General features: G+C 48.3%; 12 protein-coding genes across 12 annotated transcripts; 3 read left to right on the top strand and 9 right to left on the bottom strand.

Annotated features, from left to right (window-relative positions):
• Positions 1–934: 934 nt before the first annotated feature.
• BKA55DRAFT_728641 (uncharacterized protein) lies at positions 935–5,361 on the bottom strand (the record flags this gene model as incomplete). The annotated part of the gene is made up of 2 exons (XM_046201184.1): positions 935–3,924; positions 3,975–5,361. The coding sequence occupies 2 exons, from the start codon at positions 5,359–5,361 to the stop codon at positions 935–937; spliced, it is 4,377 nt and encodes a 1,458-aa protein (XP_046048374.1).
• Positions 5,362–6,908: 1,547 nt separating this feature from the next.
• BKA55DRAFT_738775 (uncharacterized protein) lies at positions 6,909–8,385 on the top strand. The gene is made up of 4 exons (XM_046201402.1): positions 6,909–7,545; positions 7,615–7,743; positions 7,799–7,825; positions 7,898–8,385. The coding sequence occupies exons 1-4, from the start codon at positions 7,033–7,035 to the stop codon at positions 8,297–8,299; spliced, it is 1,071 nt and encodes a 356-aa protein (XP_046048373.1). The 5' UTR covers positions 6,909–7,032; the 3' UTR covers positions 8,300–8,385.
• Positions 8,386–8,460: 75 nt separating this feature from the next.
• BKA55DRAFT_569475 (uncharacterized protein) lies at positions 8,461–10,248 on the bottom strand. Its single transcript, XM_046192933.1, has one exon. It carries the CDS (start codon positions 10,066–10,068, stop codon positions 8,704–8,706), a length of 1,365 nt encoding a protein of 454 aa, XP_046048372.1. The 5' UTR covers positions 10,069–10,248; the 3' UTR covers positions 8,461–8,703.
• Positions 10,249–10,457: 209 nt separating this feature from the next.
• BKA55DRAFT_569474 (uncharacterized protein) lies at positions 10,458–11,016 on the bottom strand. The gene has a single exon (XM_046192932.1). The coding sequence runs from the start codon at positions 10,776–10,778 to the stop codon at positions 10,491–10,493; it is 288 nt and encodes a 95-aa protein (XP_046048371.1). The 5' UTR covers positions 10,779–11,016; the 3' UTR covers positions 10,458–10,490.
• Positions 11,012–11,452, bottom strand: BKA55DRAFT_569473 (uncharacterized protein). The gene has a single exon (XM_046192931.1). The coding sequence runs from the start codon at positions 11,405–11,407 to the stop codon at positions 11,030–11,032; it is 378 nt and encodes a 125-aa protein (XP_046048370.1). The 5' UTR covers positions 11,408–11,452; the 3' UTR covers positions 11,012–11,029.
• Positions 11,453–12,395: 943 nt separating this feature from the next.
• BKA55DRAFT_540003 (uncharacterized protein) lies at positions 12,396–15,184 on the top strand (the record flags this gene model as incomplete). Its single annotated transcript, XM_046190207.1, has 2 exons — positions 12,396–13,614; positions 13,662–15,184. The coding sequence occupies 2 exons, from the start codon at positions 12,396–12,398 to the stop codon at positions 15,182–15,184; spliced, it is 2,742 nt and encodes a 913-aa protein (XP_046048369.1).
• A 544-nt stretch (positions 15,185–15,728) lies between these two features.
• BKA55DRAFT_690688 (BTB/POZ protein) lies at positions 15,729–16,691 on the top strand (the record flags this gene model as incomplete). The annotated part of the gene is made up of 2 exons (XM_046199547.1): positions 15,729–16,013; positions 16,065–16,691. The coding sequence occupies 2 exons, from the start codon at positions 15,729–15,731 to the stop codon at positions 16,689–16,691; spliced, it is 912 nt and encodes a 303-aa protein (XP_046048368.1).
• Positions 16,692–16,841: 150 nt separating this feature from the next.
• Positions 16,842–17,736, bottom strand: BKA55DRAFT_676210 (uncharacterized protein; the record flags this gene model as incomplete). The annotated part of the gene is made up of 2 exons (XM_046198092.1): positions 17,483–17,736; positions 16,842–17,435 (listed from the first exon to the last, which is right to left on the bottom strand). The coding sequence occupies exon 2, from the start codon at positions 17,412–17,414 to the stop codon at positions 16,842–16,844; it is 573 nt and encodes a 190-aa protein (XP_046048367.1). The 5' UTR covers positions 17,415–17,435; positions 17,483–17,736.
• A 738-nt stretch (positions 17,737–18,474) lies between these two features.
• Positions 18,475–18,916, bottom strand: BKA55DRAFT_569469 (uncharacterized protein). The gene has a single exon (XM_046192930.1). It carries the CDS (start codon positions 18,848–18,850, stop codon positions 18,692–18,694), a length of 159 nt encoding a protein of 52 aa, XP_046048366.1. The 5' UTR covers positions 18,851–18,916; the 3' UTR covers positions 18,475–18,691.
• Positions 18,917–19,111: 195 nt separating this feature from the next.
• BKA55DRAFT_513517 (uncharacterized protein) lies at positions 19,112–20,778 on the bottom strand (the record flags this gene model as incomplete). The annotated part of the gene is made up of 2 exons (XM_046187902.1): positions 19,112–20,593; positions 20,638–20,778. The coding sequence occupies 2 exons, from the start codon at positions 20,776–20,778 to the stop codon at positions 19,112–19,114; spliced, it is 1,623 nt and encodes a 540-aa protein (XP_046048365.1).
• Positions 20,779–22,805: 2,027 nt separating this feature from the next.
• On the bottom strand, positions 22,806–23,775 carry BKA55DRAFT_690685 (BTB/POZ protein; the record flags this gene model as incomplete). The annotated part of the gene is made up of 2 exons (XM_046199546.1): positions 22,806–23,441; positions 23,503–23,775. 2 exons carry the CDS (start codon positions 23,773–23,775, stop codon positions 22,806–22,808), a joined length of 909 nt encoding a protein of 302 aa, XP_046048364.1.
• Positions 23,776–24,457: 682 nt separating this feature from the next.
• BKA55DRAFT_569461 (Alpha/Beta hydrolase protein) lies at positions 24,458–25,529 on the bottom strand. The gene has a single exon (XM_046192929.1). It carries the CDS (start codon positions 25,428–25,430, stop codon positions 24,537–24,539), a length of 894 nt encoding a protein of 297 aa, XP_046048363.1. The 5' UTR covers positions 25,431–25,529; the 3' UTR covers positions 24,458–24,536.
• Positions 25,530–26,280: the final 751 nt, after the last annotated feature.

Raw genomic sequence — 26,280 nt, 5'->3', positions numbered from 1 at the left:
CCCGTCCATCAATTTTGGCAAGGATGTGTCAAGTCGAACCAACAGCAAGACCAGCCTCAGGAATAAATTCTCAATGACCCTTTTCACAGGCGCCTTACAACTGTATTCTCGCAACGCTTAGTTTATGTATAGAATCTTTAGGCGCATACCTATTCGAGAAGCTTGTTATCAATCATGTCTGCCAACGCTACACCATCCTCGCCCACGATTGCGGTGACAACTGGAGAGTGCATCGCACTGACTACTCCATTCTCGCCGCCTAGTAGTTGTCAGCCCGAAAGAAAGTACACTAATTAGATCATTTAGCGGTTTCACCTTTGATCCCTATGATCGAGGTGCCTACGTTGCCCGCGAGTTCTTTACCAGCGGGTGTGACGATGGATCCAGGCCATAACAGACACATCCCACGTCGATGGAACGACTGCAACACAGTCTGGCTCATCCAATTACCAAGATGCTAGCGCAGTGGATGGCACTTTCATGGTTCATCAAGCTTGGGCAATATCCTGGGGCTCATCTGAGAGGTCCGATCTCACGCCAATGCCTCTCACGTTGACTGATGGCGAGAAGGCATCGTCATGGAAACCAGGCGAAACACTTCCCGACGACAGCCGCCCAACTGAGAGTTTTGATCAAAGCCAGGGGTACATCAGTAACTCGGCCGTGTGGGTTTTGATGGTCGGGCTGCCCATTATTGTGTTTCTGATGATTGCCGGTTGCTGCTGGGTGTGTATCAGGCGTCGGATAAAGGAAAGGAGGATTAGGAGTGCGGCAGCGAGAGTTTCTCCCCTAACTCAAGCTGATGATAGACGTTCTTCTGTGACACTTGTTTTTTGAATTCACATAAATTTCATAAAAATAATAAATAATACTACATATAATAGTGTCTACAGAGTAAATATAAGAGAAATAAATAGAATTAGATATAGTGATATCACCGTAGGCTTGTAGTTTGGGTGCTAGTCGATGGCTTTACTCCATGAGATGAACCTTGGGCTACTGGCCACATTCTGCGACCATCAAACTTGTCATTCGCAATCCACTCCTTCTTCTCACCCATATGCGTCACGTTCATCACCGGCGGAATCAGTGACTCACTCCCCTTCGGCAGCGCCTTGAGCCGCATAGTCGATGTATCATATGCATACAAGCTCAAAAGAAGACATCCACCTGTATTAGGAGGATCAAGAACATAAGCGCCTCCATAGCTGCTCTGCCGATCATCTTCATCATTTGGACACGAATAAGCCGCATTCCAGCCCTCCAAACAAAGATTGTGGTTCCAGTCATCTTCGGCAAAGGAAAACGCCTCTTTGTCTCCGCAGCCGCTCTGATCAGGTGCCCATTTCGCTGACACAATAACTGTGTAGCCATCTTCTTCTAGAGCCACGTTCTGACCGAATGTGTTGTCGGGGTCGAGCGTGTAGCTAGAGTCGCAGAATGATCCTACAACTTGCCGTGCTTCATCTAGGGTGAACTCCAGATAGTCCGAGTCACCTTCGTAACAGTAGGCTTCAGCTTCGTTGATGGCTGTGTTGGTAGGGTATGATGTGGTAGTTTCCGATGGCTCTGTGGTGGTTGACTCTCCAACTGTTGTCGTCGCTTTCGGGTATGACGTGGTGATGAAGGAAATGCCTTTGATAGTGACCGAGATAGTACTGCCGACATAAGAGGGGATAATAATAGCCGACGTTCCTCGCATCTTGGTTTTTGATGCCGACTCGACATCGGGGATAGGGTAAGCGGTTCTGTCAACGGTAGCATATCCGTCGTTGACGGGATACGGTGTTGAACTGACGATCACACTTGCTGAAAAGATTGTCTTGTACGTGGAGCCCAAGTTTCCGAGGGCGTTGTTGTCATCACCAAAGTCATCGCCATAGTCGACAGGGGTGAGAGGACAAGAGGCGCCTGTAGTTGTAGCTGTTGCCGTGAGAAAACAGCCGGTGATAACTTCAGTCGATGTAGTTGTGCATGAGGAAGATTCGCAAGATACCCAGTAGTCGGTTACTTGAGAGGTTGTGCAGTCGCAGCCAAGATATGTGTTACAGACTGTGGCGCAAGGTTTTGTCGTGCAGACTTGATGGCACTCGGTGTTCGTCTCTGTAGCGCAGTCCTCATCTTCATCGTCATCATCATCTTCGTCGTCGTCGTCGTCGTTGTCATCATCATCGTTCTTCTCACATCCAGGGCCAACGCAATTCCCTCCTGGCCCAGGACATCCCCCACCTATGCACCCAATCGAGCCACCACCACTTCCTCCGCCACCTCCGCCTGGGGTGCAGCCGAATAAACATGGCTTACCGCAGCCAGACTTACAAATAGGTCCGGGAGGTCCAGCGGTGATGATGATACCTGGAGCGATCCCTGGTGGAGGTCCAATATCCACATCACCAGTCGGAAGGGGTCCAGGCTTATAAGTGTAGGTAATGCCATGTGTTGGCTCAGTCAATGTGACTGGAGATGGAATAATACTACCTCTTACAGGCACAGACTTGGATGTTGACTCTGTCAGTATCACATTGGACACGCCAATCTCTGATGTTGTAAGAGGTGGCAGTGTGATCCTGACAGTGATAGTTGTTGTCCCATACTTGGTGACGCCGCTGGTAGTCTCCGGCCATGTCTCTTTGAAGGTCTCGGTGATAACAGGGAAACTGATCGTCGTCTTGGATGAGAGTGGCCATGGTGGGAGAATGAGAGTACAAGGTGGCTGACAACCTGCTGTAGGGTTCTTGGAGTCCCAGATCTTTGGATCGATGTAGACAACGTCTTTGTCACCACCGTTGCCTCCGCCGTTGTCCCCATCACCATCCCCACCCCCGTCACCACTGCCACCTCCGCCGTTACCACCATCACCACCGCCTCCACCATGACCAGGCTCAACAGGAATAGGCTGGTCAGGCTTATCCGGTAGCTTAGGCGCCCAGTCGTGATCATTGAGATACGCATTAACCGCACCCCCGTCAAAAACAACAAGATAGTCAGCCTTCCTATCGCCATTGATGTCCGCGTAATGAACAGGACCCTGGGGACTAACGCCTGCCGCGATAGTCCCCATGTCATTCCACTTGCGTCCTTCACCAATCGGAATCTTGCCATTGTTGCGATACCCCCGAGCAGCACCGCCATCGTACTGAACGATGTAGTCGGCCTTGCCATCTCCTGTAAGATCCGCAAACCGTATCTTGCTACCAGGCTCACCAACACCAGTGGCTACAACGATGCCTTCTTTCCAGATGCGGCCACCGTTCTTGGGCGGTATGTTCTTGTTGTTCTGCCAGTACTTGACTGCTCCGCCCTCGTAGAGGATGAGGAAATCTGCATAACCATCGCCATCGAGGTCTGCAAACTCAACCTTACTTCCTAGCTCGCCGACTCCCGGGGAAATAGTTATACCCTCTTGCCAGATGCGTCTATCCCCAGGGTCTGGCAGGTTTCCGTTGTTGAGATATGCCTTGACAGCTCCTCCGCCGTAGATGATCAAGTAGTCAGCGCGCTTATCACCGTTGACGTCGATGAACTCGATACGTGAGTCAGAGAGATCCTCTTCAAAGCCTGGTGCAATCTCGCCGATTGACTCCCACTTGTTGCTGCCCTTGTTGATCCAAGCCCGAGCTCGTCCTCTGGAGTCGACAGAGATTAGGTCATCCCTTCCCTCACCTGTCAAGTCGGCGAAGCGGATGCTCTGACCTTTGGTTCCAGTGATACCAAGGTTCTTCCACATGCGGATGCTTCCATCATCAGCAACAGCAAGGAAATCAGCCAAGCCATCACCGTCCATGTCGGCAAAGCGAATCATTTCACCGGAAACGCCCTCTATACCAGGGGCAATTGTGCCCAAATCGTCCCAGTTACGGCCGCCTTCTTTCAGGGTATTGCGGAACGCTTTGACTGCGCCGCCATCGTATATGACAAGATAATCTATGTCGAGTTAGTATATCAGTACACTTATCGGAATACTCGAGACTCACCAGCCTTTCCATCGCCATCAATGTCTCGGATACTGGTCGAGCCTTGTGGTATACCAGCTGGCCCAGGGGCGATAGTGGTTTCAGTCTCCCAGTTCTTCTTGCTGCTGTCCTTGCCATTGTTGTGCGTATTGCGAGCCCATTTGACAGCGCCTCCCCCATACACGATTACATAGTCTGCGTATCCGTCACCGTCAATATCCTCAAATCGAACCTTATCTCGAGATGCAAGGCCGGTTGCCCACTTGGAATCGAGGGACTCAAATTTCTTTCCATTGTCCACGTTCTTCCAGACTTTTGCAGCGCCATCTTCGTACAAAGCAATCAGATCTGCCTTGCCATCGTTATCCACATCGGCGAGACGGATCATGTCGCCGTTGATGGACTTCCAGTCTGGGTTGATATAACCGATACTCTTCCAGTCATTGGGCTTGCCTCCGTTGATCCAGGCTCGCATTTTACCATCTTTGTCAGCAAGAACGTAATCGTCGATACCATCGCCGTTCAGGTCAGCCAGAATGACCTTTTCGCGTGAGGAATTCTCAGCAGAGCCTCTGATGGTCCCGACAGATTCCCAGGTCCGAAAGCCTTCAAAGACAGTACCTTGCTTCTTCCAGATCTTACCTACGATCTCCTCTTGAGCGCCTCCTGCTCCTCCACCGACACCGAGACCAACACCAGGAAGGCCAGCAGCGTCTATTTTGGTGGGAGTCTTCAACCAGCCTCGTTTGTCAGCCTCGAGGATAGCTTTCAGCCAAGCGTCGGCCATCTTCTCATAGCCACTGTCGTTTGGGTGCTTCTCATCCGAAAGATCACCTGCATTGATGTCTATCGGAACTCCGAGGATATGCTTTCCAGCCTTTTGTCTCTCCTCAATGATGGAAATGACTTGTGGATTAAAGCGATCAGTGTTCTTTTGCATTCTGGGGTTATTGGCCCATATGACAGGAGCAACAAGAACCGTGGTATCTGGAGCGTTCTGAAAAAGACCATCAATAATGGACGCCAGCATATGAGGGGAGCCCTCAAGGTCAACTTCCAGGTCCATATTGTTTGTACCAGCATGGACAAGAACAACGTTGGGGCGTGCCGCGATAGACAGCTTCCAGTAGGTATTGATCTGCGCAAGGACCTTTCCACTGTGGCCTTCGTGGTCATTGTCTGCCATGCCAGTGGGAGGGTGTTTCAAGCTACCGACCATGTCTACCGAAGTACCTCGACCGATGAGCTTCTCACGGAGGCGGTTTCTGTAGCCCTTTTGGTCTTTTGAGCCGTTGCCTTTCGTGATTGAGTCTCCGAGGGGTAGTATGCGAAGACTCGGAAGTGCAGAAGCAAGCGGTGATATGAGTGCTACGAGCACCATCATCATCATGATGGCGCCCTGAAGCATGAAGGGCAGCATAAGGAGTGATGGTATTGAAAACTTAAGAGATAGAGATGGATATGTCGTAGACTGTGATATGAATAGAATGACAATATCATTTGTCATAAACATAAGTGATTTCACCCCTTCCTTCTTATAAGTCAATTTCTCATGAGAGAAAGAACCATATCTAACTACTACTCTTTCCATCAAAGCTACCACGGCCCCCAACTCTCGTTTACTTCGCCTCGGACACATCTCTCCGCTTCCTTAGTGTTGTTGATGAACAGTTGTTGGTTCCAGGATATTGTGCAACCTACGAAAAAGGCGCAGCAGAAATGGTAAGCGGAGATTTCTTCTTTGACTTCTAAAATTGTCGATCGTGAGCCAGGTTCAGCTCTTGATTGCATCCCATTATTATCGTGAACAAGTGTGCCTTGGTGGTTAAGTCGGCTGTGTCTTGTGTTGGTTGAGCGTGGCACCCACCGCACGACTTAGAGTTTGAAGGTTAGCTCTGTTGGTTCTAAAATACCTCAGAATACTCATGCGAGAGGATCCTACGGCGAAACTATTCAGAAAGTGTGGTCATTCAAGAATAAGATGTGATTGCCCCTGTTAGAAATGCTCACAAGACTTGGAGCAGCATTGGGTGCTTTGATGGCTATCGATAATCAGCTTCGTCGAACCAACATAAAGTAACATTCCACTCGAATGAGTTCAAAATTAAGGCCAATGGCACGACGAAAGTTGCTTCAATCACTGTGAACTCAGCAGACTTCACTTCTCTAGTATGATTCTAGTGAGAACAGCCTACAATACTCATGCCTTCGCTTCACTGACTCGTTATACCAACTGCGATTGAATCGTGACTTTATTCACTCTGAAGAAGGAGAGCGCTTGTGGTAGCGAATTATGCCATTGATGCTGCCCCCTTCCGCGCGGTAGACCGCGGTAAATAACGCACGCATTGGGGGCCAAGACATGGGCCTGAATAGAGTACAAAAATAAGAAGTGGCTGCTGCGGGATCATGCAGGAACCTTTGACGCCCCATTGTGAGAGACATCTCGTGTTTATCTGATTGGGGGCCAAGCGAGGAGTCTGCCTTGTTACAGCATGATGAGAAGATGTTGTTGGCTCTATTCCCAAGATGACATACCTCCGATGCTGTTGGTTTAAGCTTACAGGATAAAGAATCCTCGAGTGTAACCTCGCGGACCCGAAATAATCTGCCGATGTTGTATATGAAACCTCCGGGTTCGTGATGCGGCCCGGCTCCGTTGTTGCAGCCACCAATCACAGCATCACTTGAAGCGCTGCTGAAGATCCCAAGATCACAACTCACAACACGCCCATGCTATCTGTAATCCTTCCTTCGAGCGGCAGAAAAAGCCTCATGACTTGAATCTGGCAAGATACAACCAACAACAATGCAAGTGTGCCGCAGTAAGGTCAATGAAACGACGCAACCAACAGCCCCCATCTGTTATGGCGATTGTGCGAACTCGACCTTTGCACTGCGGTTCCTTCAAACTTGCTGCAGTCAAAAAAAGGAACTAAGGTCTTGAATGAGTCTCCAAGGTTGTGGTTATTGCTATCCTATAACTATGTGTCCATTGCCAGTCCAGAGTTTCTCTGGAACAGTTCTATATCCCTTCTATCATTTACAATTCAGTTGAACACTGATACAACCATTGAATATGCATGCAAAACGCAATGTATCAGGGAGAGTTACCTTGAGTTCAATTTCACTCGTTCTTTTGTCACTCTTCCTTCTCCATTCCTCCTTCACCCCCTCCTTTCGTCTATCGTCTTGGAGTTCTCCTGCTGTCAGCCTTGAAGATGACTTTCGTAACTCTCTCCCCCTTGGTATTCTCACCAAACGGGAGGATGGGCAAGTCGATGTCTTTAAGAAAGCCCTTGACAAGGGCAAAGGGCTCTCCTGTGATATGGTCAAGTCACAAGAAGAACTCGAAGAAGAAAATGGAAAGTCACTGGAGTCACCATCCTACCTCCAGCAATCTGGCATAGAAGAGATAGAAGGTTGGGAAATAGAGGGAAACGCAGAACCCAGCTTCAAGGACTATCTCGATGAAGCGCTGGCAGCTCTTGGAGTTTCCACGGATCTTCATCATCAGAGCTGGATGCACACATCGGGAGGAATCATCTCAGCCACTGATCCGGGTGACTTGGCTAGCGGAACAAGAGGCACGGTATGTCAGATAATTCTTGTCCTACTCGGTCCTAGATTACAGAACTCAGTCAACTAATGCCACTCGCAGCAAACAGGGGCCTACTTTAGGAACTCTTTTGTTCTCAATCCTGGTGTCATAATTGCTGATGTCAATTATGCAGTCTCGGCCGCTACAGGAGGTAATGATAACAAGATGACAGTTACTCATGTCAAAAAGGTAACGAACTTCTCCCCAATACGATTCTTTCTGCTCCGAGCTGACAAGATACCAGTGGAGTGATGCTACCTGGATGCAATGGGTAAGTATGCCGGGCCATTCTCAACCCCTCTCAGTATAAATTCTTCAATACACTAACTCGTTCTGATGACAGGATAGGGTCTGTACTGAAGCTGGCGGGGACGTCGAAGGTCTGAGGTACATTATTCGTTCCAAGATCGAGAACCACACCACTCTCGAAATAATATTCAAGGCCATCCTTTCCAGACACGATAGAAACCCAAGGAGGAACAAAAAGACAATCGGAACCTGGAGAAACAGAATAACGTTCACTGCCGCAAAAGACAAAGAGGAGTTCTCCGCCATTCTGGGTAGCCCTAATGGAGCGGGGGCAGCTTTCATGTTGATCAACCACAAGAAACGGCTTGGGGTGAAGACGATCAAAAGGATCGACGTGTTTGTTCCGGAAGGAAGCTTTGAAGTTACTGAGACCAAGGTTGAGGAGAAGCACGAGAAGTGGAATGTTATGCTACTGATGTATATTGTCAACCCTTGATAAGGCTGCCATGTGGTTGAAGACTATGGGCAATTGGGAGATCTTATTACAACAGATTCAACCTAGTGCGTAGTCTTTGAGGCAATAAGCCTGATATCTTACCCTCAGCTTACAATGATATTATTATAACTATTATATAACCTAACATAAATACGTGTAGGGTTAGATTGATACTTGTTATAACTGTTGTACTTCTTCATCTTGAATTCTTGATGCTTGTGGCCCTGTCACCAGCTTCTTTTGGCATATCAATTTATTCATGTGCAAACACCGATCAGGTGCTAGCTTGGAACCGCTACCTGTCTGTATGCGATCTTAGTATGCGGCATCAGAAGAACAAAGGTAATATGCATGGATAGCAACAACCCGATGCCATATTTAGAGACGGTATTCGGCTATCGAGGTCAACTATTCGACAGTTCTTTGCTTCTACGTTGTGCCTCTTGTCGCTCCTCCAGCTCTTTCTTCCATCCAAGCCTCAGTCCAGCTTTTATATTTACAACCTCATCAAAAGGCAAGACACTCTCCCAGGCGAAGAAATAGAAGGTATCATTTCCCAGCCAGTGTTTGCCAACTGGCGAGTGCATGCCCAAAAGATACATCCTCCATACGTCCCAGAAGGCAAAGCCGAGAGGGCGGAACGAGTTGAACTTTACACCTTCGATTGGGGATGCGCCACCGGTAGGATGATGACGAGGTTTGTTGAGAGCTTTGAAGATGGACATTCCGGGAGCGTCGTATCCCAGGCTGTCCTTGGTTCGGCCCCAGCTATAGTCCTCGGTTTTCTCAACGCGCGTAAAAGTACTGCCATCTTTACGATGGTGGGTAACCTTTGCAAACTGAGGGCTGAGGTTGGGCGGCGCTGTGGTCCATCTCGCAAACCGGGGAGGTCTGGGTAACTGGTAGTATGTATCTTGTATTAAGTCCCCAAGTGTCTTCAGATAGTCCATCACAGATCTGACCTCTTCAGACGCCATAGCCGGGTTACCTCCAACGGCATCGGCAAAGTCGGCAGCTTCCATGCGACCAAGTTTCTCAATGTCTTCCGTCGGCCAGCCCAAGTTTTCCTTCTGGCTCTTTATCTCACCAACAAGCTGTGTTACCCACAGAGCACGTACAGCTCGCATCTCCTCTACCCATGTAGGTTGTCCCGCGTCAGTCACCTTGGCAGGTTCACCTTTGAACACTTGATCCCAGGCCCGAATGCGTTTACCATCTGGGTCAGGTCTGTATAAGCTGGTGTAGCGATCCTCTGGATTAACAAGATGTAGTGGTCTGAAGCTAGGATCTCGCACTCGTTCAAGACATGATGTCAAAAAGGCTTGGGCAAGAGCAGTTATGTGAGCGGCTGTTGCAACAACCGATCGAACGACCACCACGCAAGGCTCCGCAACAGACAGCATCTCACGGTCAATAATTATAGGATCAGGATTGCTTCCCGAATCGCCCCATGTCGATTGAGGGAAAAGCGAGCGCAGGAACCGGATTTGTAGGTCATAAAGGTTCCGAAAAGGGTGGTCATTTGAGCGTACAAGTATGACAGCACGCACAGCATTCGCAATCTCGGATATAAGTATCGCGTTTGGGCCGGAGAGTATAGCGTCAACAATGGTAACAGCATGATCGTTGAAGAGGCGCCATACTTGAGGGGATGCCCTCATAAGGTCCCAGAGAATGTCCAGCCCTGGAAGGTATGTGACAATAGGAAGTAAAATGTCGGGAGGTAGTGTCTCTAGGGATGCTGCTGAACTATGTTGGAGGATAGACATGATGTTGGGTGTCAAATTGGTGAATTTAGTGAAGAGAGAAGAAGGTTTGAATGAGTGAAGAAGATATCCTAGCGGGGAGGTGAGCGCTTAAAACTCACAGTCGACATCCATCCTTCACGAAACATGAGTGACCAACAGTCATACCCCTGTAAGTTGTTGGCTGCACTCGCTCAAAAGTTGCACCCGAGTTGGATACTTCGCCGATCATGGCCTATTCTTGTGGCCGTCCACCTCCACAGTTCATGGCATGGAAACCCAGTGGTTCAAAAGTGTGAGGTGGTGCCGCCCTGGACCGATTTATAGCGCTAGCTAACGGTGGGGGGCTCACTATGGTCATAGGGAGTTTGCTGATGAAATGGCATTTGTTAAACTCGATGAAACAAGACAGCCTGGGAAGAACATATAAATGCCACTAAGCATTATCATAAAGATATAAGCATTAGAGTTGAGGTATCAAAGTTCAGGCTCGAATTGCCTGGCATTGTCAAGTTCAATTCCGGCGCACTCCATTTACTGGCCTCCTGTTCCGGCGCCTGAAGCACCGTACATAACAGATAACGACGACGACAAGAACAAATACCCCAATCATAGGCAAACCGATTACCAGGAACTTCCCTCCGCCCTTTGAGGCTGGTCCATCGTCTGGGGGGTGTCCTATCCCAATTGCCATCGGGAATCTCATCTACAGGAGTCCAAGTCGGGACATTCATATTGTTGGTCAAGGTCAGCAGCTGCGGCGTCAACGTTGAAGTGTCGGATTTATTCCAATACACAGTCCAGGCTTCATGCAGAACCAAGGTACCGCCTGTTTCAGAATTGCCTGGATTAGTTCGAGCATCGGTATTTTGTGTCCAACGACCGCAATTCTTGGTCGAGTAAGACTCAGATAGGGCGATGTCCCAATCTCGGTCCTTTAAAGGAGTATAGCCACTGAAATAGACCTCCTGGTTACAATTCGTTCTCAGTATAAAAGTATAGTACATTCGAACTTGTTACAACAACGGGCCATCGATAGCTCAGAAGTTGTTGTTTGCATGTCGTAGTATATCCAACCGCTCGGGCAGACTGCCGGATAAAAGTCAAAGCGACTTGTACGGATAACATCCTCCCAGCCAGATGGATAACATGACGAATCAGCAGTCGAAAGGATAATTGGCACAGGAGACTTTGGATGGCCAGAAGGGAAGACGCTTGTTTGGACAAAGTTTGAGTCGCATCCAGGTGGTTGTTCAAATGGCGTGGTGAGACTGAGAAGTTTCGTCGCTGTAGGCGTGATTACTTGTGTCGTTGACGTATTAAAAGAAGAACTTTCGCTTGTAGACTCGGTGTTAGTTGACATTGTTGTGGCTGAAGGTGTAGGCAGAGGGCTTTGCACGAAGAGGCTGCATCATGGGGAGCTTGACTTTTAACAGTTTATGAAGTAGTGGCACAGCCAACATTCAGACAGGGTTCCCTAATAATATTGCAGGAGAATACAAGTCAACCAACAACCAACACATTCAAAAAAAAAAAAAAAGTTACCTAGACCTAGTAAGATGATCCTTGTCGTGGTTGAAGCATGGGACCGTTAGTGGGTTCTGCACCCAACATTCAATTTTAAGCTTAAAGGTTACTTGAGTCCCTTAGTGAGTGTTCTTGGCAGCCTTTGTGGGGATTCATTTACGGGATCTAGTTGAACGGGGCGGAAAGAGAATAAGGCAGAAAGTCAGCTTGTACTAGACTCGCTTGTCTCTTTGCTACTGCTCCTCTCCCTCTCCCCTGTAGAGCCAAGCCGCAAATGGCGCCACGGAAGACGATAGAGAATATAAGAGCACTGCCAGGCCATATACTCCTTGAATTACTTCGAGAACTCAGGAATAGACCTGTTAAGACTGTTCCGTTATAAAAGTGGTTCACAAGATGGCACAGCCCAGCCAGGTACAGCCTTGCAGTGAGCCTTCCCAGTTGGCCAGCCATGTCTTGTTCAGCCAAGCCGAGGTGGAACAGGAGCGGGTTTCTCCACTGTTTCCCGCCCGTTACTCTGTCATTTCATTTCTTCCATCAACTGGCTCACCTTACCTCAACACCAAGTTCAAGTCATGATACCAATATTCATCAATCCATTTCACAGCCTCCAGAACGAAATTGTACCTGACCTCATGCACTGGATCAGGCAACCCAATCGCTACGATGCCATGATTACAGGGATCTCCCCCACTGGGCTAAGATCGATCGGGGTTCCAGATGCAAGTGACCCCTGCCTAATTTCCTTTGCGATGGCTACATGAGGCTGAATTTTACCCCTTCCCCGTCACGATGCGCCATTAACAAACTCCCATCGCGCTGCCATGTTCAATCGAAAGCGTCGCGGCGTCGCGGATGAGGAACGGCTCAGCAGTTACGAGCTCGACTGGCCAACATCGCAACGATGGAAGCCAAACTACTCTGTCCCGCGTAACTCACTCGAGTATGATCCCAATGCATCACGAGACTCATTTGACCCAAGTAAAGAGCCCGAGAGACGGCCCAATGTACCGCATCCAATGTCTTTCGGGAGTCGGCGCGACATGGACACACTTGCGAAGGCTATTCGACAAGGAATCCCGGAAGAGGGTGCCGACGAAGAGGAGTTCTCTAATCTGAAGCTTTGGATCGAGACGATGTCGGAGTTGTACATGAATGATCTCGATAATCGAGCTCGGTGGGATCCGCGATGGCTCAATGTTACTCGTAGAGAGCGCTTCGAAGGACTGGAGTCAGTGGCCATTTCGGTGGTCGACTACTTTGCTAATGAGACGGTGGAGAAAAGCGAACTCATCACGACAAAGAAGGGCCTCGCGGTAGCTCTCGACTCGCGACCGGAAAGTTCCAAGGTGCGGGTTATCATGGTTAGCGATTTGAGTCGCTTCGTCATGGGTGTGCTGGGTCAATTGTACTCAGTCGATCCCGAATTTTGGTACGAGCATCTCATCGCCTCAGGGTACTGCGCAAGCGACAGTGGTCTCAAGTTGAAGAATGCAACGTGGATGAACTGGGCCGAACAAGAAACGCGCTTCCGCCATCGTCCTCTCCCGGGTATTGGTCAGCGAACAGAATGGAATCTCTCTCGTCGAACGAAGGCTCGGAAATGGGCGCATCTTCGTTGGGGTCGACTTGGTCTTCTTCACTATCTTGGTCGCAAGGGTTTTTACGAGGATGAGATTGCGAAGCGTATATCTGATGGACGCTGGACTATTGAACGAGACGTTGTTCTTGACAAGTATGGGTTACTTCTGACTGACAAGAGAAAGAAGCGTGCAGAGAAGAAGATGAAGGAAAGGAAGAAGAAAGAGGAAAAGGCGAAAAAGAAGAACCCAGAGGTGTTTGATGTTCCGAAAACATCTAGTGGCCCCGAGATTGAAGGCACGACAACGAGGACCAAGACATCCAACGTGTACCGACCCTACAGCACGTTCCACCCTGTGCTACCGCAGAACCCAACGTACTGGGACAATCGAGATCTCAGAGTCATGGCTCCAGAAGGCATGGGTTATTGGTCAAGTGTTGACAAGGAAGGCCGGAAGACAAGTGAGTATGTTTCCAAGCAGACTGCCAATGTAAACTGACACGCGCAGTCATTCTGATATTTGACCCACCACGAACTATGCAACATGATAAAACCAAGGAGACAACACCATCTCTAACATTCATGCCTCGAGCCATGGAGTTTGAATCGTATACGGATGAAGAGCTTTGGCGTGTCGCTGACCCCGATGAGACGTACCTGGATCCACCTGCGCCAACCTTTACAAAGAAGCAATTGAAGAAGGACAAGAAGGAAGCCAGAAGAAGGCGGGCGCAGGCTAGAAGGAATCAACATCAGCAGTCAACTGCTGTCAATGAGAAAGGCAACGACACCGATTCAGAATACTCTAGCGACTCCGAATTCGACGAAGAGTATCGAGACTCACTTCGAAACGCCTACAAAGATCGTCAACATTTACTGCGCGATCGCGACTTTGCGCGCAAGTACTCTCTATCCACTTTTGATCTTGTGTACCGATACATCAGCAAGATACCCACCAGCACGCTCAATCAGGACGACTCGATGATACCATCGGTCCTCACGCGACTCCCATTCGATGATATGTGGCAGCTCCTAGCCGAACTCCGTCTGATGCAAGATCATGTTGATGCTGATCTTGGTGCGGATTTGCATATTCACTTGCTTGAAGCTGCTGGCACAATGACAAGACAGAACGTCGCGTGGATAAGGTCGACGTTGCAGGAGTTGAGTGAGTGGATTGACCATATCAAAAAGTCCAAGAACATTCTCAATCTACCCGAAGAGCTGGAAGAAGAGATGACCGAGCTCACGGCTGATCTGCAATCCCTGCAATCACGCTCAGAACAAACGCTCAATCTCCTCGTCGCTTCAACAGGCATCGCCCAATCATCTCTCGTCATCGATCAAACGTCTGGTATCAACAAACTCACCGAACTTGCATTCTTCTTCATCCCCCTCTCTTTTATCACATCCGTTTTCTCCATGCAAGTCGCAGAACTCACCGAATCACCACCCAAGATGTGGACATGGGGCCTCTCTCTCGGCCTTGTCTTCCTCATAACATATCTCATACGCACTTTTCTCCGGTCCCCTTCCGTCAGGCTCTACGCAATGCAAGTTCGTGTAACAATGCTCAACCGTTTTACGCCTAAATCCCGGTCTGCATCGCACCGGCTCAATTCCGTTGGCAACCGTGCTATCGCCACGTATCTCTTCTTCTTCCTCACCTGCTGCGTCTTCATCCTCATTATCGCCGCTCTACTTCTCCTCTTCATCTTCCTTGTACATTTTGGTCTCTGGGCTGCTGCAGCTGGCACGGCGATATACTTTATCATCACGCGATGGCCCGAGCCGGCAGTGCTGGCACCTTGTTTCATCGTGATTGTTCTGTCGGTCATTGGCCTTTGCGCTTCGTGGTATTGGGCTACAGACATACAGGTGTTTTGGGAGAAATGGAGTCTTGCGACGGCAGAAATGATTGGGAATCAGTTGCCTGACAAGTGGAGGTTTGATCGAGTTGATGATGACGATTTGGCGGATGAGGGTGTCAATACTTATGCTCGACAGGCAATCTTCTTTGCGTCAACATAAGCTGCCAGTCGGGGCTTGCATGAATGCTTGTGTTACCAGGGATGTTTCTGGCTTTCAGTAACCCTGGCCAATTCTCTGCATCTACTGCCTGTGCGTTTGTGCATCCATTGGTCTGGATGCCCGCCAGCGCCAAGCGGCTGCGAGAGTACTGCAAGCGACCTCATGTGCCATTTGGCATAATCTTGCGCGCAGCACACAAATTATATGGCGCATTGGTCATTCTCGATAATTAAATGGATGATGCCCCTACCCGTATTGACATCGCGGGGAGAGTCGCAAACAAGTCACGACAAGCTTTTGTGAACGCCTGACAGCTTTTGGCTTCAGTGCTGGATCGAACAGTGACGGGCAGTGGCATTCTTCTTGATCGTTTGCCTGCATCTGCTGATTTATTAAGCGCATACGGCCTTTCGTGATTTGCTGCGGGTAGTCGCTTCCGTGAATAATCATTCTGCTCACATCCCTCAGTCGTTTGCCGCAAACCACCTCCGCCTCATTTCACAACAAACATCTCGTCAATTTGAAACTCATTTATGCTCTCAACATGGCTCAGAAGGATATCGATATGTCTGACATTGATCCCGCGTTGTGGATAACATCCGAAACTCACTCATACAACGATTGTTCTGAAGAAATGGAAATCGAAGAGCAATACGCCGTAGATGACCTGTGCGCATCTTCAACACGCGCTTCTTCCTACAAGCTCCTCTTTGGAGGGAACTACTCCGACATATCGATCGTCTGCCGCGGTCGCGAGTTCAAAGTCCATCGTGCTGTTGTATGCACTCAGTGCGAATGGTTCGAGAAGGCATTCACAAGCCCGCCTAAGGTACGCTCTCTTTTTCCCCAACAACGATCCCTCTTACTGACTTCTTTTCAGAAGCGCACCATTAGGAGTGTGGCTCTTGATGAAGACCCCGAAGTCTTTCAGCATTTGCTCGAGTTTCTCTACACCGGAACATACACTGCTCAAAAGCCCTCAGTATCGGATGAAGCCGAGAGAGCGAAGGAGATTCAAGACAGACTTGAAGGTCATCCACGTTGCCCCATCGCCAAAGACAATGTGCCAGAGCGCCCTGTCAGACGATCAAATAGGTTATTGTCAACTGCACCCGCCACGACACAAACAGAACCCTCAGCCAAATCATCTGAAAGCTCACCACTCGAACTAACCCTTGCGATGAATCTCTTCTTCGTGGCTCAAAAGTTCAACATTCCCGCTCTTCAACTCCTCTGCCGAGATCGTTTCTACACCGCTGCCAGAAACCGCTGGGTCAGCAAGACGTGGACCAACTGGGAAGCTACCAAGGAGTTTGAAGACGTTGTGCTGGAGGTCTACGTGTCTACCGAGGAGGTCAACACGCCGTTGTGGAAGGCTTTATGCAAGTTGATTTGTGTGAAGAAGGATGGTGATAAGATGAAGGAGAGGATGCTGGCTGTCAAGGGGGAGCATATTGAGCTTGGTGCTGGTGTTGCAAGGTACATGCTGGAAATGGGTGGCAGCTAGTTGACGGCTGGTCTAGCGAGACCTTGGGGCAGGATCACGCTTTGTTTTGACGCTTGGTTTGAGCTTTTTCAAAAGATAGATATCAAACTTTCCAGCTTTTATGAACAGGAAGTTGCACAGAATTGTTTGAATGGTCCCTTTTTCGAGTGTCTACTCCTCATTGATTGGGAGTAGAGCTTGGTTCGTGTCCCAACTATCAACAACCGTAGCCTTGACCAGCTCAATAGCCTTCGCAACCAACTCCCGATCATTCTGAAAAGTCAACTTCTCCAAAACCCCTTCATACCCACACCACTCAACCTCAAACTCATCCTCACATCTCCCGACAGGTTCATTCTCATTGACAGCAGCGACATACCACCAAATCAACTTCATCTCACCCTCGCCAATCCTTCTCATCTGCACTGATGTCGGTTCACAAACACCTTTGAAAACACGCGCTACATCAGGGACATCCGTTTCTCCAGAAGGACAGGCACGAGATTTCATGTTGATGGGTAGTAAACGACAGCATATTCCTGTTTCTTCGGTTGTTTCGCGGATTGCAGTGTACCAGCGTGATTCGTTTACATCGCGACGTCCTTTGGGGAGGATGTGTTCGTTGCGCTTTACATCGCGAAGAACACAGACTTCGTGGGTTGAGAGGCGGAAGAGAATAGTTCCTGCGCTTTCGACGAACTTTTCCGATGTTAAAGTTTCTGTCTGGTAATGGGAGGTTGCCATGTTGGCTGGACTAGTACTAGGCTGGTCTTGTTAGACTGTCTAATGAGGCGATTTAAGCTGGGTCTTACTTTCTCAGTGTGTCAAGACAATTATACTGATTTCTCAGGTGCGATACTGGACTTTTATGGAGGAAAAATGAAATGCGAAGTGAGGAATGAGTAGAAAAGGGATAAATCGGTGAGATGAGGTTGAGCGCTGAGTGCTGCAGTGTATGTGTGAAGTGGGGCGCTTCGAAGGTTAAGTCTGATACAACCTGAGCCTATCAATGCTGCCTTGTATTCACTATAACGAGGACACTTGAGATAAATTTGACAAACTCAGCAACATCTAACAACAGGTTTGCTACCATAATATCCATCATCTCAATCTTTGAATCAATACTCTGAATGGCCAAGAAGGCTCTTATGAATGCGTTTCCATCACAGCAATCTCCGACATAATTTTGATACAGTGGTGAGAGCACAAACGAAAGAATCCTGCGATAGTGAATGTCGGTATCGACACTTTTGTAGATGAGAGATCAAATAGTTTCCTACTAAATAATGCATACTCAACAAGCTATCCGATACTACGAGAACATAAGCGTTCAAGCGACACAAAATCATCTTATACGTTTTTTTTTTTATTCAAAGTGCCAGTGATCAAGTGAAGTCACCTGAAAGGTGAGAGACAGCATACCTTAGTCAAAGAATCAAATTCACTTTGATGATCATAATGTTGTTACCTAGACATAAAGCTCAAGATCTACCATCTGGACAGCGTCGTGCTTGACGTATGAGGGATCATGAGACATCTACAGGCAGACTTCAAGAGCTACCTACGACTTTATTTCTAGAGAAATTCTGATAGCTACGGCGTAAGACCGTGACTAATACTATATTCTGTCCACATCAATTGAGACTACTATGGAAAGAAAACAGAGCTCAATTTATGTTCAGGTCACCACTGTCACGAATATCACCTGGTTCGCTTCCACAAAACTCAAATTTTACCAGTCATTATTAGCAATAACTGAAGATGAAATGAGAGCTCGGCAATAAAAGTGCCAAATTATTGATGAGATTGCCTCGCCATCAGCAAAACTTACTTACCCGACAATTCCATCTCTTAAGCCACAGCATCTCATCTCAAACCTTAACACCACCCACCCTACACCAAATCCCTCACTCGATCCGTCCCGCGGGGCAAAAGATCCAGACCGGGAAAAAGATCTAGACCCCTCAATAAACATTCCCTCTATTCTGTGGCGACAAACTCCAACTCTCCCATATTCATATCTAACTCCCAGCCATAACTCTCTTTATCCATACCAATCCTTCCAAACCACTACCGAAATACCACTCGATGGCGTTATACCACGCCGCGTAGATCCCGACGGCGCAGCCCATCGCCAAGACTGGCACCCAGAAAAACTCTCCGGCTTGGTCTAGAAGCATGCAGGTACAGCCGATCCCTGCCTAGTGCGGACATCCCCTGGGCGAGACGTCAGCCAAGAAGTTTGGCAGACGTTGGGGATGCAACGCAGAATCTTGGCCATGTACGCCATGTGTCACGAAACTCGATTGTCAGAAGCCTCAGTTGCACAAGTCATGCAAACACAATTGACGACAAGCAACAGTCTAATGAATTGGTATATGTCATGAATGGTCAAAAACACGCTATGAATGAACTCCTAACCAAATGGTTATGATCAACCTCTATAGTAAACCCTTTCCATCCCTGAATACCTCATCATACCAGCGTGACTCCATCTCGTCCGCTTCATTACTGGCTTGACAGATCGTATCCCAATCTGTCGACCGTAATTCCCAAGCTTTTGTGTCCTTGTTTTTTCCGAACAATAGCGACGCGCTCCCCTTAGCCTTTGCGCCGTATGACCAAACCTCCAGGTTGCCATCATTGGCGGTAATGCTCGCTAACGGTGTTGTTGTGTTTGCTGTCATGTGCGCCTCGAGCAGGTTGCGCAGCTGGGGAAAGTACCACGTCTTATCCCACCATGTCGATCGACGGGCCTTTAATCCATCTCTCCAGGCGTTGTGGTGTATCGCGACGGGGACCGATGTCGTCCAGAAGTCCACGTAAAGCGAGACGTCACCCCAACCGCCTTCATGGTCATCCAATTGAGAAAATGGAGCTTCAGCCTTGGAAATGTCGCTTGGCACACCACCTACGCGAGGGGGCGAAACACCAGCTTGGCTTGACTCCTTGGCAATTGAAGAGGGATCGTCAAGTGACACGAAAGCACCGCCGTAGTCAGAGTAGCAAGTCGGGTAGAAAAGTTCTTGTGTGTAATCCAGGCCGACGTGATACTCAAACTCGTCTCGAGCCGAAATCGCTGCCTCTTTTCCGGGGTTGTCGCCGGCAAAGTCTTCTTGCTTGATCTGTCGGCGCCATAGTTCCTGCTCGCCAAAAATCTCGGCAAAAATACCCTGGTCGCCAGCGAGGTCCTCGGCAGACCTGACCTCAAGGAGATCTTGGTCCATGCGATCTTTGACACGTTGGAAGTATCGTCGCATGTCGCCTGCGGGACCCATGAAACTGCCACTGTTGACATACTTGGGGCGCATGTATTTGTATCGCGATACAGTATAGTCGGTGAAGAAGCCGAAGACGTTTTCGGGGAGGGTGCTATCGGGGACGTCGTTGCAGTAGAGGTTCGAGATCTTGTCGCGCGGGGCGATGCAGCCTTTTTGCGCGGCGGCAACGATGGTCTGCTGCATTAATTCTTTGTCAAAGAAGCCATATTCCTCTGCAATACGTCGGTTCGCTCGCTCGTTGCTGCTGTAATATCGGTGCATCATGACGCTCGGAGGTAGTTGTAGCCAAATGTCGTGTGCATCCAGCATGAGCACGAGGTCATCTTCCCCAAGCTTCTCCTCCTCCGATACCTCATCGCCTGTAGCCCATTGTAGGTAGTTGAGGGTACCGGTAATCTTTCCCAGCTGCGAAGGTCCAATACCGTCGGCCTCAGTGTGGAAGTCTTTCTTCCAATTGACAATTACTGGCGCGGGATACCCCAACGCCACGGCGCTGCTGACAACCTTGCAGAGATCGGGACTCGAATCGTCGACGGGCAAAACGATAACGAACTTTCTTTCCCCCGACGAGATGTTGGCTGGGGTGACTAAAGTTTCTTGTAATATCGGACCTGTTGGTCTCCAAATACTATCATTATGGATCTGTATGGTCAGTTTGAGCTTCAACCGGGAAGAAATGAACATACTAAGTAGTAGATTGTGAATGCAAAAGCAAATAAGGCAAATAGTAAAGTTGAACCCTTCTTAACCCATCTCCAATTTGAACCGTTGACACGAAATCTAGGGCGAGGACGCGCAGCGCCAGGGAGAGCAATGTGTGAAGGCATGTGTCATGAGCAGGAACACGTATGTATAGTGTAAAAAAGAGAGAGGAATGTATCAAGGGACAAGAAAGAAACGAGGTTTTCGGATAGGATTGAGCAAAATGTCAAGCCAGGGTTAAGGGAGAGACAGAAGTGGACCTTGGTGGAACAATATACTGAAAGAAAACTGGGCTATTGTAAACGAAGGAAGGACGATCAAGAAGGATGCACACAAAGGAACAGAAAGCAGGATGTTGAAAGGTTGAAAGTGGACAAGGCAGACAGAGCCAAGGAGGGAAGACAAGCACAAGACAATCCGGTATACGGCAGTCATGACAAGGTAGCTGCAGCTCTTCCCACTATAAGCCCGGGCGGTGGAGCACTAATCTTAATCGAGTCGCGCGAGTATCTTGTCGGTGTGAGGCTCATATTAAAGGTACATCGGCCCTGCGGCCCCCAAGCACCGTGAACACGGCATGCTTCACACTAGCGGGCTGATTCGAGACAGATCATCACAGTGGGAGAGTCTGTGATTCGTCAGAGTCACTGCTAGGGCTTGCCGTTGCCGAAGTTAGCACTGGACTCGTTGCTGATGCTCAATCCTTCAAGGCATTTCCCGCTCGTTGTCTCCGTAAAACAATAGAAGCGCCAAACAATGATCATCATTAAAATTCCTGACATATCCAGTGACAGAACTTTGTAAATGTAAGCCAAGATTGTCGTTCCAAGGTTATAACCCTGTTGACTTGCAATACCAAGCATTGGCATCGAGATTGCACCAAAGGTAATTCCCGAGTTAAATGCTAGAGCTCCACCAGCGCTAACCCCGGCCCCCAAGTCGACGTACCACGATGAAACATTCCTTCTCAGCACGGCCGCAAAACTCGTTCAGGAGATGTATATCAGGGGAGCATTGTGCTGACGGGCTCTGCCTAGTGTCGTCAAATCATTTTAGCTCTTCGCGCAGACTTTTTCTCATGCAATTTATCAGCTGCAGAACAATTTAAGACAGTAAGCAGCGCCCCTGAGTCTGGAAGCAGCCACGTTCACGAGTCCAAACGCAAAACACTTGACTGGCCAGAATGAAACAAATCTGAGCCACCACCAGCGCCATTTCACAAGGTCTATCGCCCCATTAAGCCCTGTACATATCAACATGAGATACTTTCCGGTTGCCGACGGACCCTTCGAGGCGCAGTAATTAATGCTTGTTTTTATTTTTTGCCGAAAAAGTCTGTCGCAGCCCGCGGCGATGCGAGAACCGGTTACAGAATTGTTTTGAACTGTTGCAAGGCGCAGGTGTAGATCAGTAGAGAGGCTCACTAAAAATGACGACAGGAGACAAGACGCACGCAACCACAAAATCGGGCACTTCTTCTTTGGGTGTGACTCGTTCTTCTATGGGACAACCGTTTTGATTTGGCTGCCGTGTTTGCCGCGCGTGGTTGGCGGGGCTGACTTTTTGGGGCTGAGCTGGGCCGGAGTCGGGCGAAATGTCATCACAAGCCTCCTGTTCTGACCACGAAAGGTTCATAATCCTTCTATTCTTGGCATATTCTTATGTATGCTTATTATTGAGTCCTAGACATGGATGGTCATCCTCAAAGCTTCATTCGTAGCCGAGCTGGAGACAAGCCTGACAAGCTACTTGCTAGTGAAGACGCTATACGTAAATCCCCAACAAATACGCAAATCCTGGAATTGTCATTTGTTCGAAACTGGATGCCTGCTCAAAGGATTCACATGCATAGCCTCGCCTGGTAACAGATGTCACAGTGAAGATGGTGGCCTTGCCACGTATATTTGTCAAATTTGGGTAATAGCCGAGCTTTCAGCTTTTGCAGCAAGCAGCATTAGCCGGGCTACAGCTTGCCATGGGTGTCAGTCACTTCAGATCTCGACACTAAAGGACAGAAATACTCAAACAAGCTGAGCATAACTGATGATAAACTCAACAGGTTCTTGACTACCTTGGATAATTATTTTTGTACACTCATGAAGTCTAACTCCTTATGCCCCCCGAATTCTAACGCCGGACACTTTCAAAACCATCATGCCATCTCAGTCATCTGACCAGGACCAAACTTAATAGCATAGTCCATGACTCCAAAAGCAAACTCCCCATGCTTTTCAAAGACAGCCTTCAGCTTGCGTCTGACCTTTTGGTCATGTATCGCAGTCCCAACAAGCCTGCACAGAGTTTCTTTCAACACAGCGCCTCTCGGGGGCATAGTATCATACAACTCATCAACCATGGCAGGGAAGCGCTCGGCGTCTTTCCAAACGAGCTCTACGGCATGGCAAAATCGATCAAGCGCTAGAGTTTGAAGCGCAGGGACCTTGTACTTAACTGCAATGAGGTAGAGTCGGAGATGTAGTGTCATGTCATCGCTTGGATCAGCGTGTCGCTTGGATCCTTCTGATTGATGGTGGACTGCTGGTCCATCGGTCTCCATAGGGAGCTCGTTGTTCTCGTCGCCAGCTGCAACATCGTTGTCTGGGGGAGTGTTCTGTTCCTCATCGCCGGAGACTTCCTGCTCAGATCCTTGCACGGAAGACTTAGTATCCGTTTCTTGGTTGCCGCACGTCACGCCGTCACTGTAGGTCCCGGTGTATAAGAACTCGAGCAACCGCTCCACGATATTAGGATCATCTTTCTCGAGCTCAATAGACCGTAACGTGGCTTCCTAGACATTTCGGTACATTAGAAGAGTCGCAATGCTGTCGGGAACAGCTTTGAAAACGTACCTTGAAGTTGCTGGTCATGGCTCTATCAATGATAGATGATTGCGTGCACACAATCGCGCGATGGGCCTTGAACTGTCGTCCGCCGCAGATGATGATCATGTCTGAGAACTTCTCATTATCAAGAAGGGTTGAAAGTGATTTATGAATAGATGTAGTATTTGATGTCTGGATGGAGCCACGGTTGCCGTATCCGAATTCGTCTGATGCGGGAGATGCTCCGCGAGAGCGGTTTCGTGCCGCCAGCGTGGGCGATGATGCTGCTCCCGAGTCCATTTTCTGAACAGCCTAGGCTCGAGCCGGACCTCCAGAAGGAAGTGTTGTCGTGATCTCGTGGTCTTGCCCTGAGGCCTTTGAGGAATCGCAGCCCGAGGTACGGTTAGGTAACTGGTATATCCAAAAAGTCAGTTTCAGCCGGGATACTGATGTATGCAGGGCGAGCTTTGATTTTTGAAATGATGATGCAGAAGTTGAATGATGGAAGTTTTGAATGTTGGTTGCCAAGTTGTATTGCAAACGGGAGTAGATATTTGGAAAGTTCGATCTTAGCACGCCGCAAGATGCACCGTCTGTTGTTTCCTCCATACGCTCAAGTTATTGGGGGCGTGACTTGCCTCGTTCGATTCTCTGGAAATACAAAGCAATTTACTTCTGAATCGTTACTACCTTGCTCTTCGGTTCTCCCGCATTGAGGCACAGGAGGGTTTTTGTGGTGCTGAGTTGGATCGTCTTGGCGGACGGATTGGAGCTTCTTATACCCTGTGAAGGGAAGCAAATGAGTCATCTTTTAGGTTTTCTTCTTATTAGTATTTATGCTATAGTAATTGGTCAGGCATTGTGGTATAATGCCCAAGTTGTGAGCTAGATGTATTATTTGCAGTTGAGACCTGTGGCTGAGAGCTTATATCACCACACAGAACTTAGCTCTTTGAGTAGAAGCTTATATTGTGAAAAAGAATATCGTGTCCTCATTATCTGTGTTGGCAGCCTAAAGTTTAACCTTATGGCCAGCAATCAGCTACGTAGTTGCCTAAGTTCTAGCCAGTCTCCCACTTATGAACCATCAAGATGGCATCGGCAAACTCATCCGGAGCTTCCATTGGAAAGGCATGTCCAACATCAGCCTCTCTTCTCTCATAACGACCAGAAAAGTGCTCAGCATGTGCAGCAGTACCACCCGGCTTCAGCGGATCCTGCAGTCCGTCCAAACTGATAGTCGGAACATTTATCTTAGGCTGAGCAGCTAAAGCATCTTCCAACTTCTGCAAAGCTAGATCACCTTTTGCATTACCAAAGCAGAACCTGTAAGCATGAATGACAACGTCGACAAAATCAGGATTATCAAAAGTTTCTGCTGTGCGGTTGTAAAAGTCCTCCGTGAAAGAGAATGAAGGTGACCATTGCTTCCACAGAATTCGACAGAGCTCCCGTCGACTCTCTGTGAGACATGCCACTCCCCGTTCCTGTTGGAATAAGTGTTGATACCAACAAACACATTCCAAGCTTGGTGCAAAAGGTCTTTGATAACTTGAAAGGTCTGCAATGTCATAGCCTGCATATGAGACGAGTCCGACAACACGTTCAGGCCAGAGAGCAGATGCAACGCATACAGACATTCCACCCCAGTCAAAACCGCCGAGAATGGCCTTTTCGATGTTCAAAGCATCCATGAGCTCAATGACATCCGAGCCAAGAGCTGTTTGCTGACCACTTCTCATGGTTGATTCTGAGAGGAAGCGTGTTGGGCCGTAGCCACGGACATAGGGAACGATGACTCTTGCGCCGCTCGAGACGAGTTTTGGAACGACTTCATCATATGCGTGGATGTCGTATGGGAAGCCGTGATATAGAAGAACGGGCCAGCCTGATGAGGGGCCGTGGTCGTAGTACCCGACTTCGAGGGTTCGTGTCTTGATTGTTTTAAGTGACATGATTGTCTTAAGTAGGCAACTGCTCGAATTGACGGAGATGATTTTTAAGTCACGAAAATGCGTGGTGTTTCATTGTTGCTTTACGCCTTGTGTTTGACATGTACTATCATTCCTGATGCAACAATGTGACGTCAGAGTATTATTAACAATTTGGATAGTAAGCATAGTCAATGTCAACCAATGAATAACGTCTATATGATCCGTAACGTTAGTATCTTGTATTTTTGCCTGCATATAAAAAGAATACTATATTAGGAACCTTAGTTGTTCATGAGTCAGTATGGTCTAAATACTCGTTCAGAGGGCTAATTAAGCTCCGCATTCTGGGGTTACGTTCTTCCTGATACTTGATAACTTCACTTCAACTTCTAGGAACCATCTGAGATTTAGCAAAGATACAATTAGTAAGAGTGTAGGTTAAATGTCAAGACGAATATTATCAGTAAAAACAAGTAAAAAGAAGTTGCCATCAGCGTAACTTTGCTACTGATAGAAGTCTTCGTAAAGTTGACATCAACATCTCTCTTCCTTCTCTCCCCGAAATTTCCAACAAGCCTGATAGACATATTCATATGACATTTAGCTTCCTCCTGTTGGTGACAGTAATACTGAGCGCCGGTGAACCCATTGTTTAGCAATGTGATCTCTATGTCCTTGATATTCAAAGAACGGCGTCTCCAAGAGTGTAATTGATAAGCAAAGGACTGATGAGTTGTATCTCTCTGGCTGTCTTGTAGAAACAAAGTCTGGTAACATGTCTCAAATCTCTGCTCCAGCCACTGTTTGAGATGCGGCCAGGTTTTAAATAGTGAGCCACATGACCTTCTTGGATTTGAGAACGGTGGCCGTG

This window comes from Fusarium redolens (genome assembly GCF_020744475.1).
Source record: "Fusarium redolens strain MPI-CAGE-AT-0023 chromosome Unknown BKA55scaffold_9, whole genome shotgun sequence".
Classification (NCBI taxonomy): Eukaryota; Fungi; Ascomycota; class Sordariomycetes; order Hypocreales; family Nectriaceae; genus Fusarium; species Fusarium redolens.
The sequence above is the reverse complement of the archived record's forward strand: the minus strand, read 5'-3'. Positions and strand labels throughout refer to the sequence as shown.

Coding starts and splice junctions, on each gene's coding strand:
- BKA55DRAFT_738775 (XM_046201402.1), top strand. CDS start 7,033: ATGCATGCAAAACGCAATGTATCAGGGAGAGTTACCTTGAGTTCAATT. Junction 7,546..7,614: donor CTAGCGGAACAAGAGGCACG/GTATGTCAGATA, acceptor TGCCACTCGCAG/CAAACAGGGGCCTACTTTAG. Junction 7,826..7,897: donor ATGCTACCTGGATGCAATGG/GTAAGTATGCCG, acceptor TTCTGATGACAG/GATAGGGTCTGTACTGAAGC.
- BKA55DRAFT_569475 (XM_046192933.1), bottom strand. CDS start 10,068: ATGTCTATCCTCCAACATAGTTCAGCAGCATCCCTAGAGACACTACCT.
- BKA55DRAFT_569474 (XM_046192932.1), bottom strand. CDS start 10,778: ATGAATGTCCCGACTTGGACTCCTGTAGATGAGATTCCCGATGGCAAT.
- BKA55DRAFT_569473 (XM_046192931.1), bottom strand. CDS start 11,407: ATGTCAACTAACACCGAGTCTACAAGCGAAAGTTCTTCTTTTAATACG.
- BKA55DRAFT_569469 (XM_046192930.1), bottom strand. CDS start 18,850: ATGCTTCTAGACCAAGCCGGAGAGTTTTTCTGGGTGCCAGTCTTGGCG.
- BKA55DRAFT_569461 (XM_046192929.1), bottom strand. CDS start 25,430: ATGTCACTTAAAACAATCAAGACACGAACCCTCGAAGTCGGGTACTAC.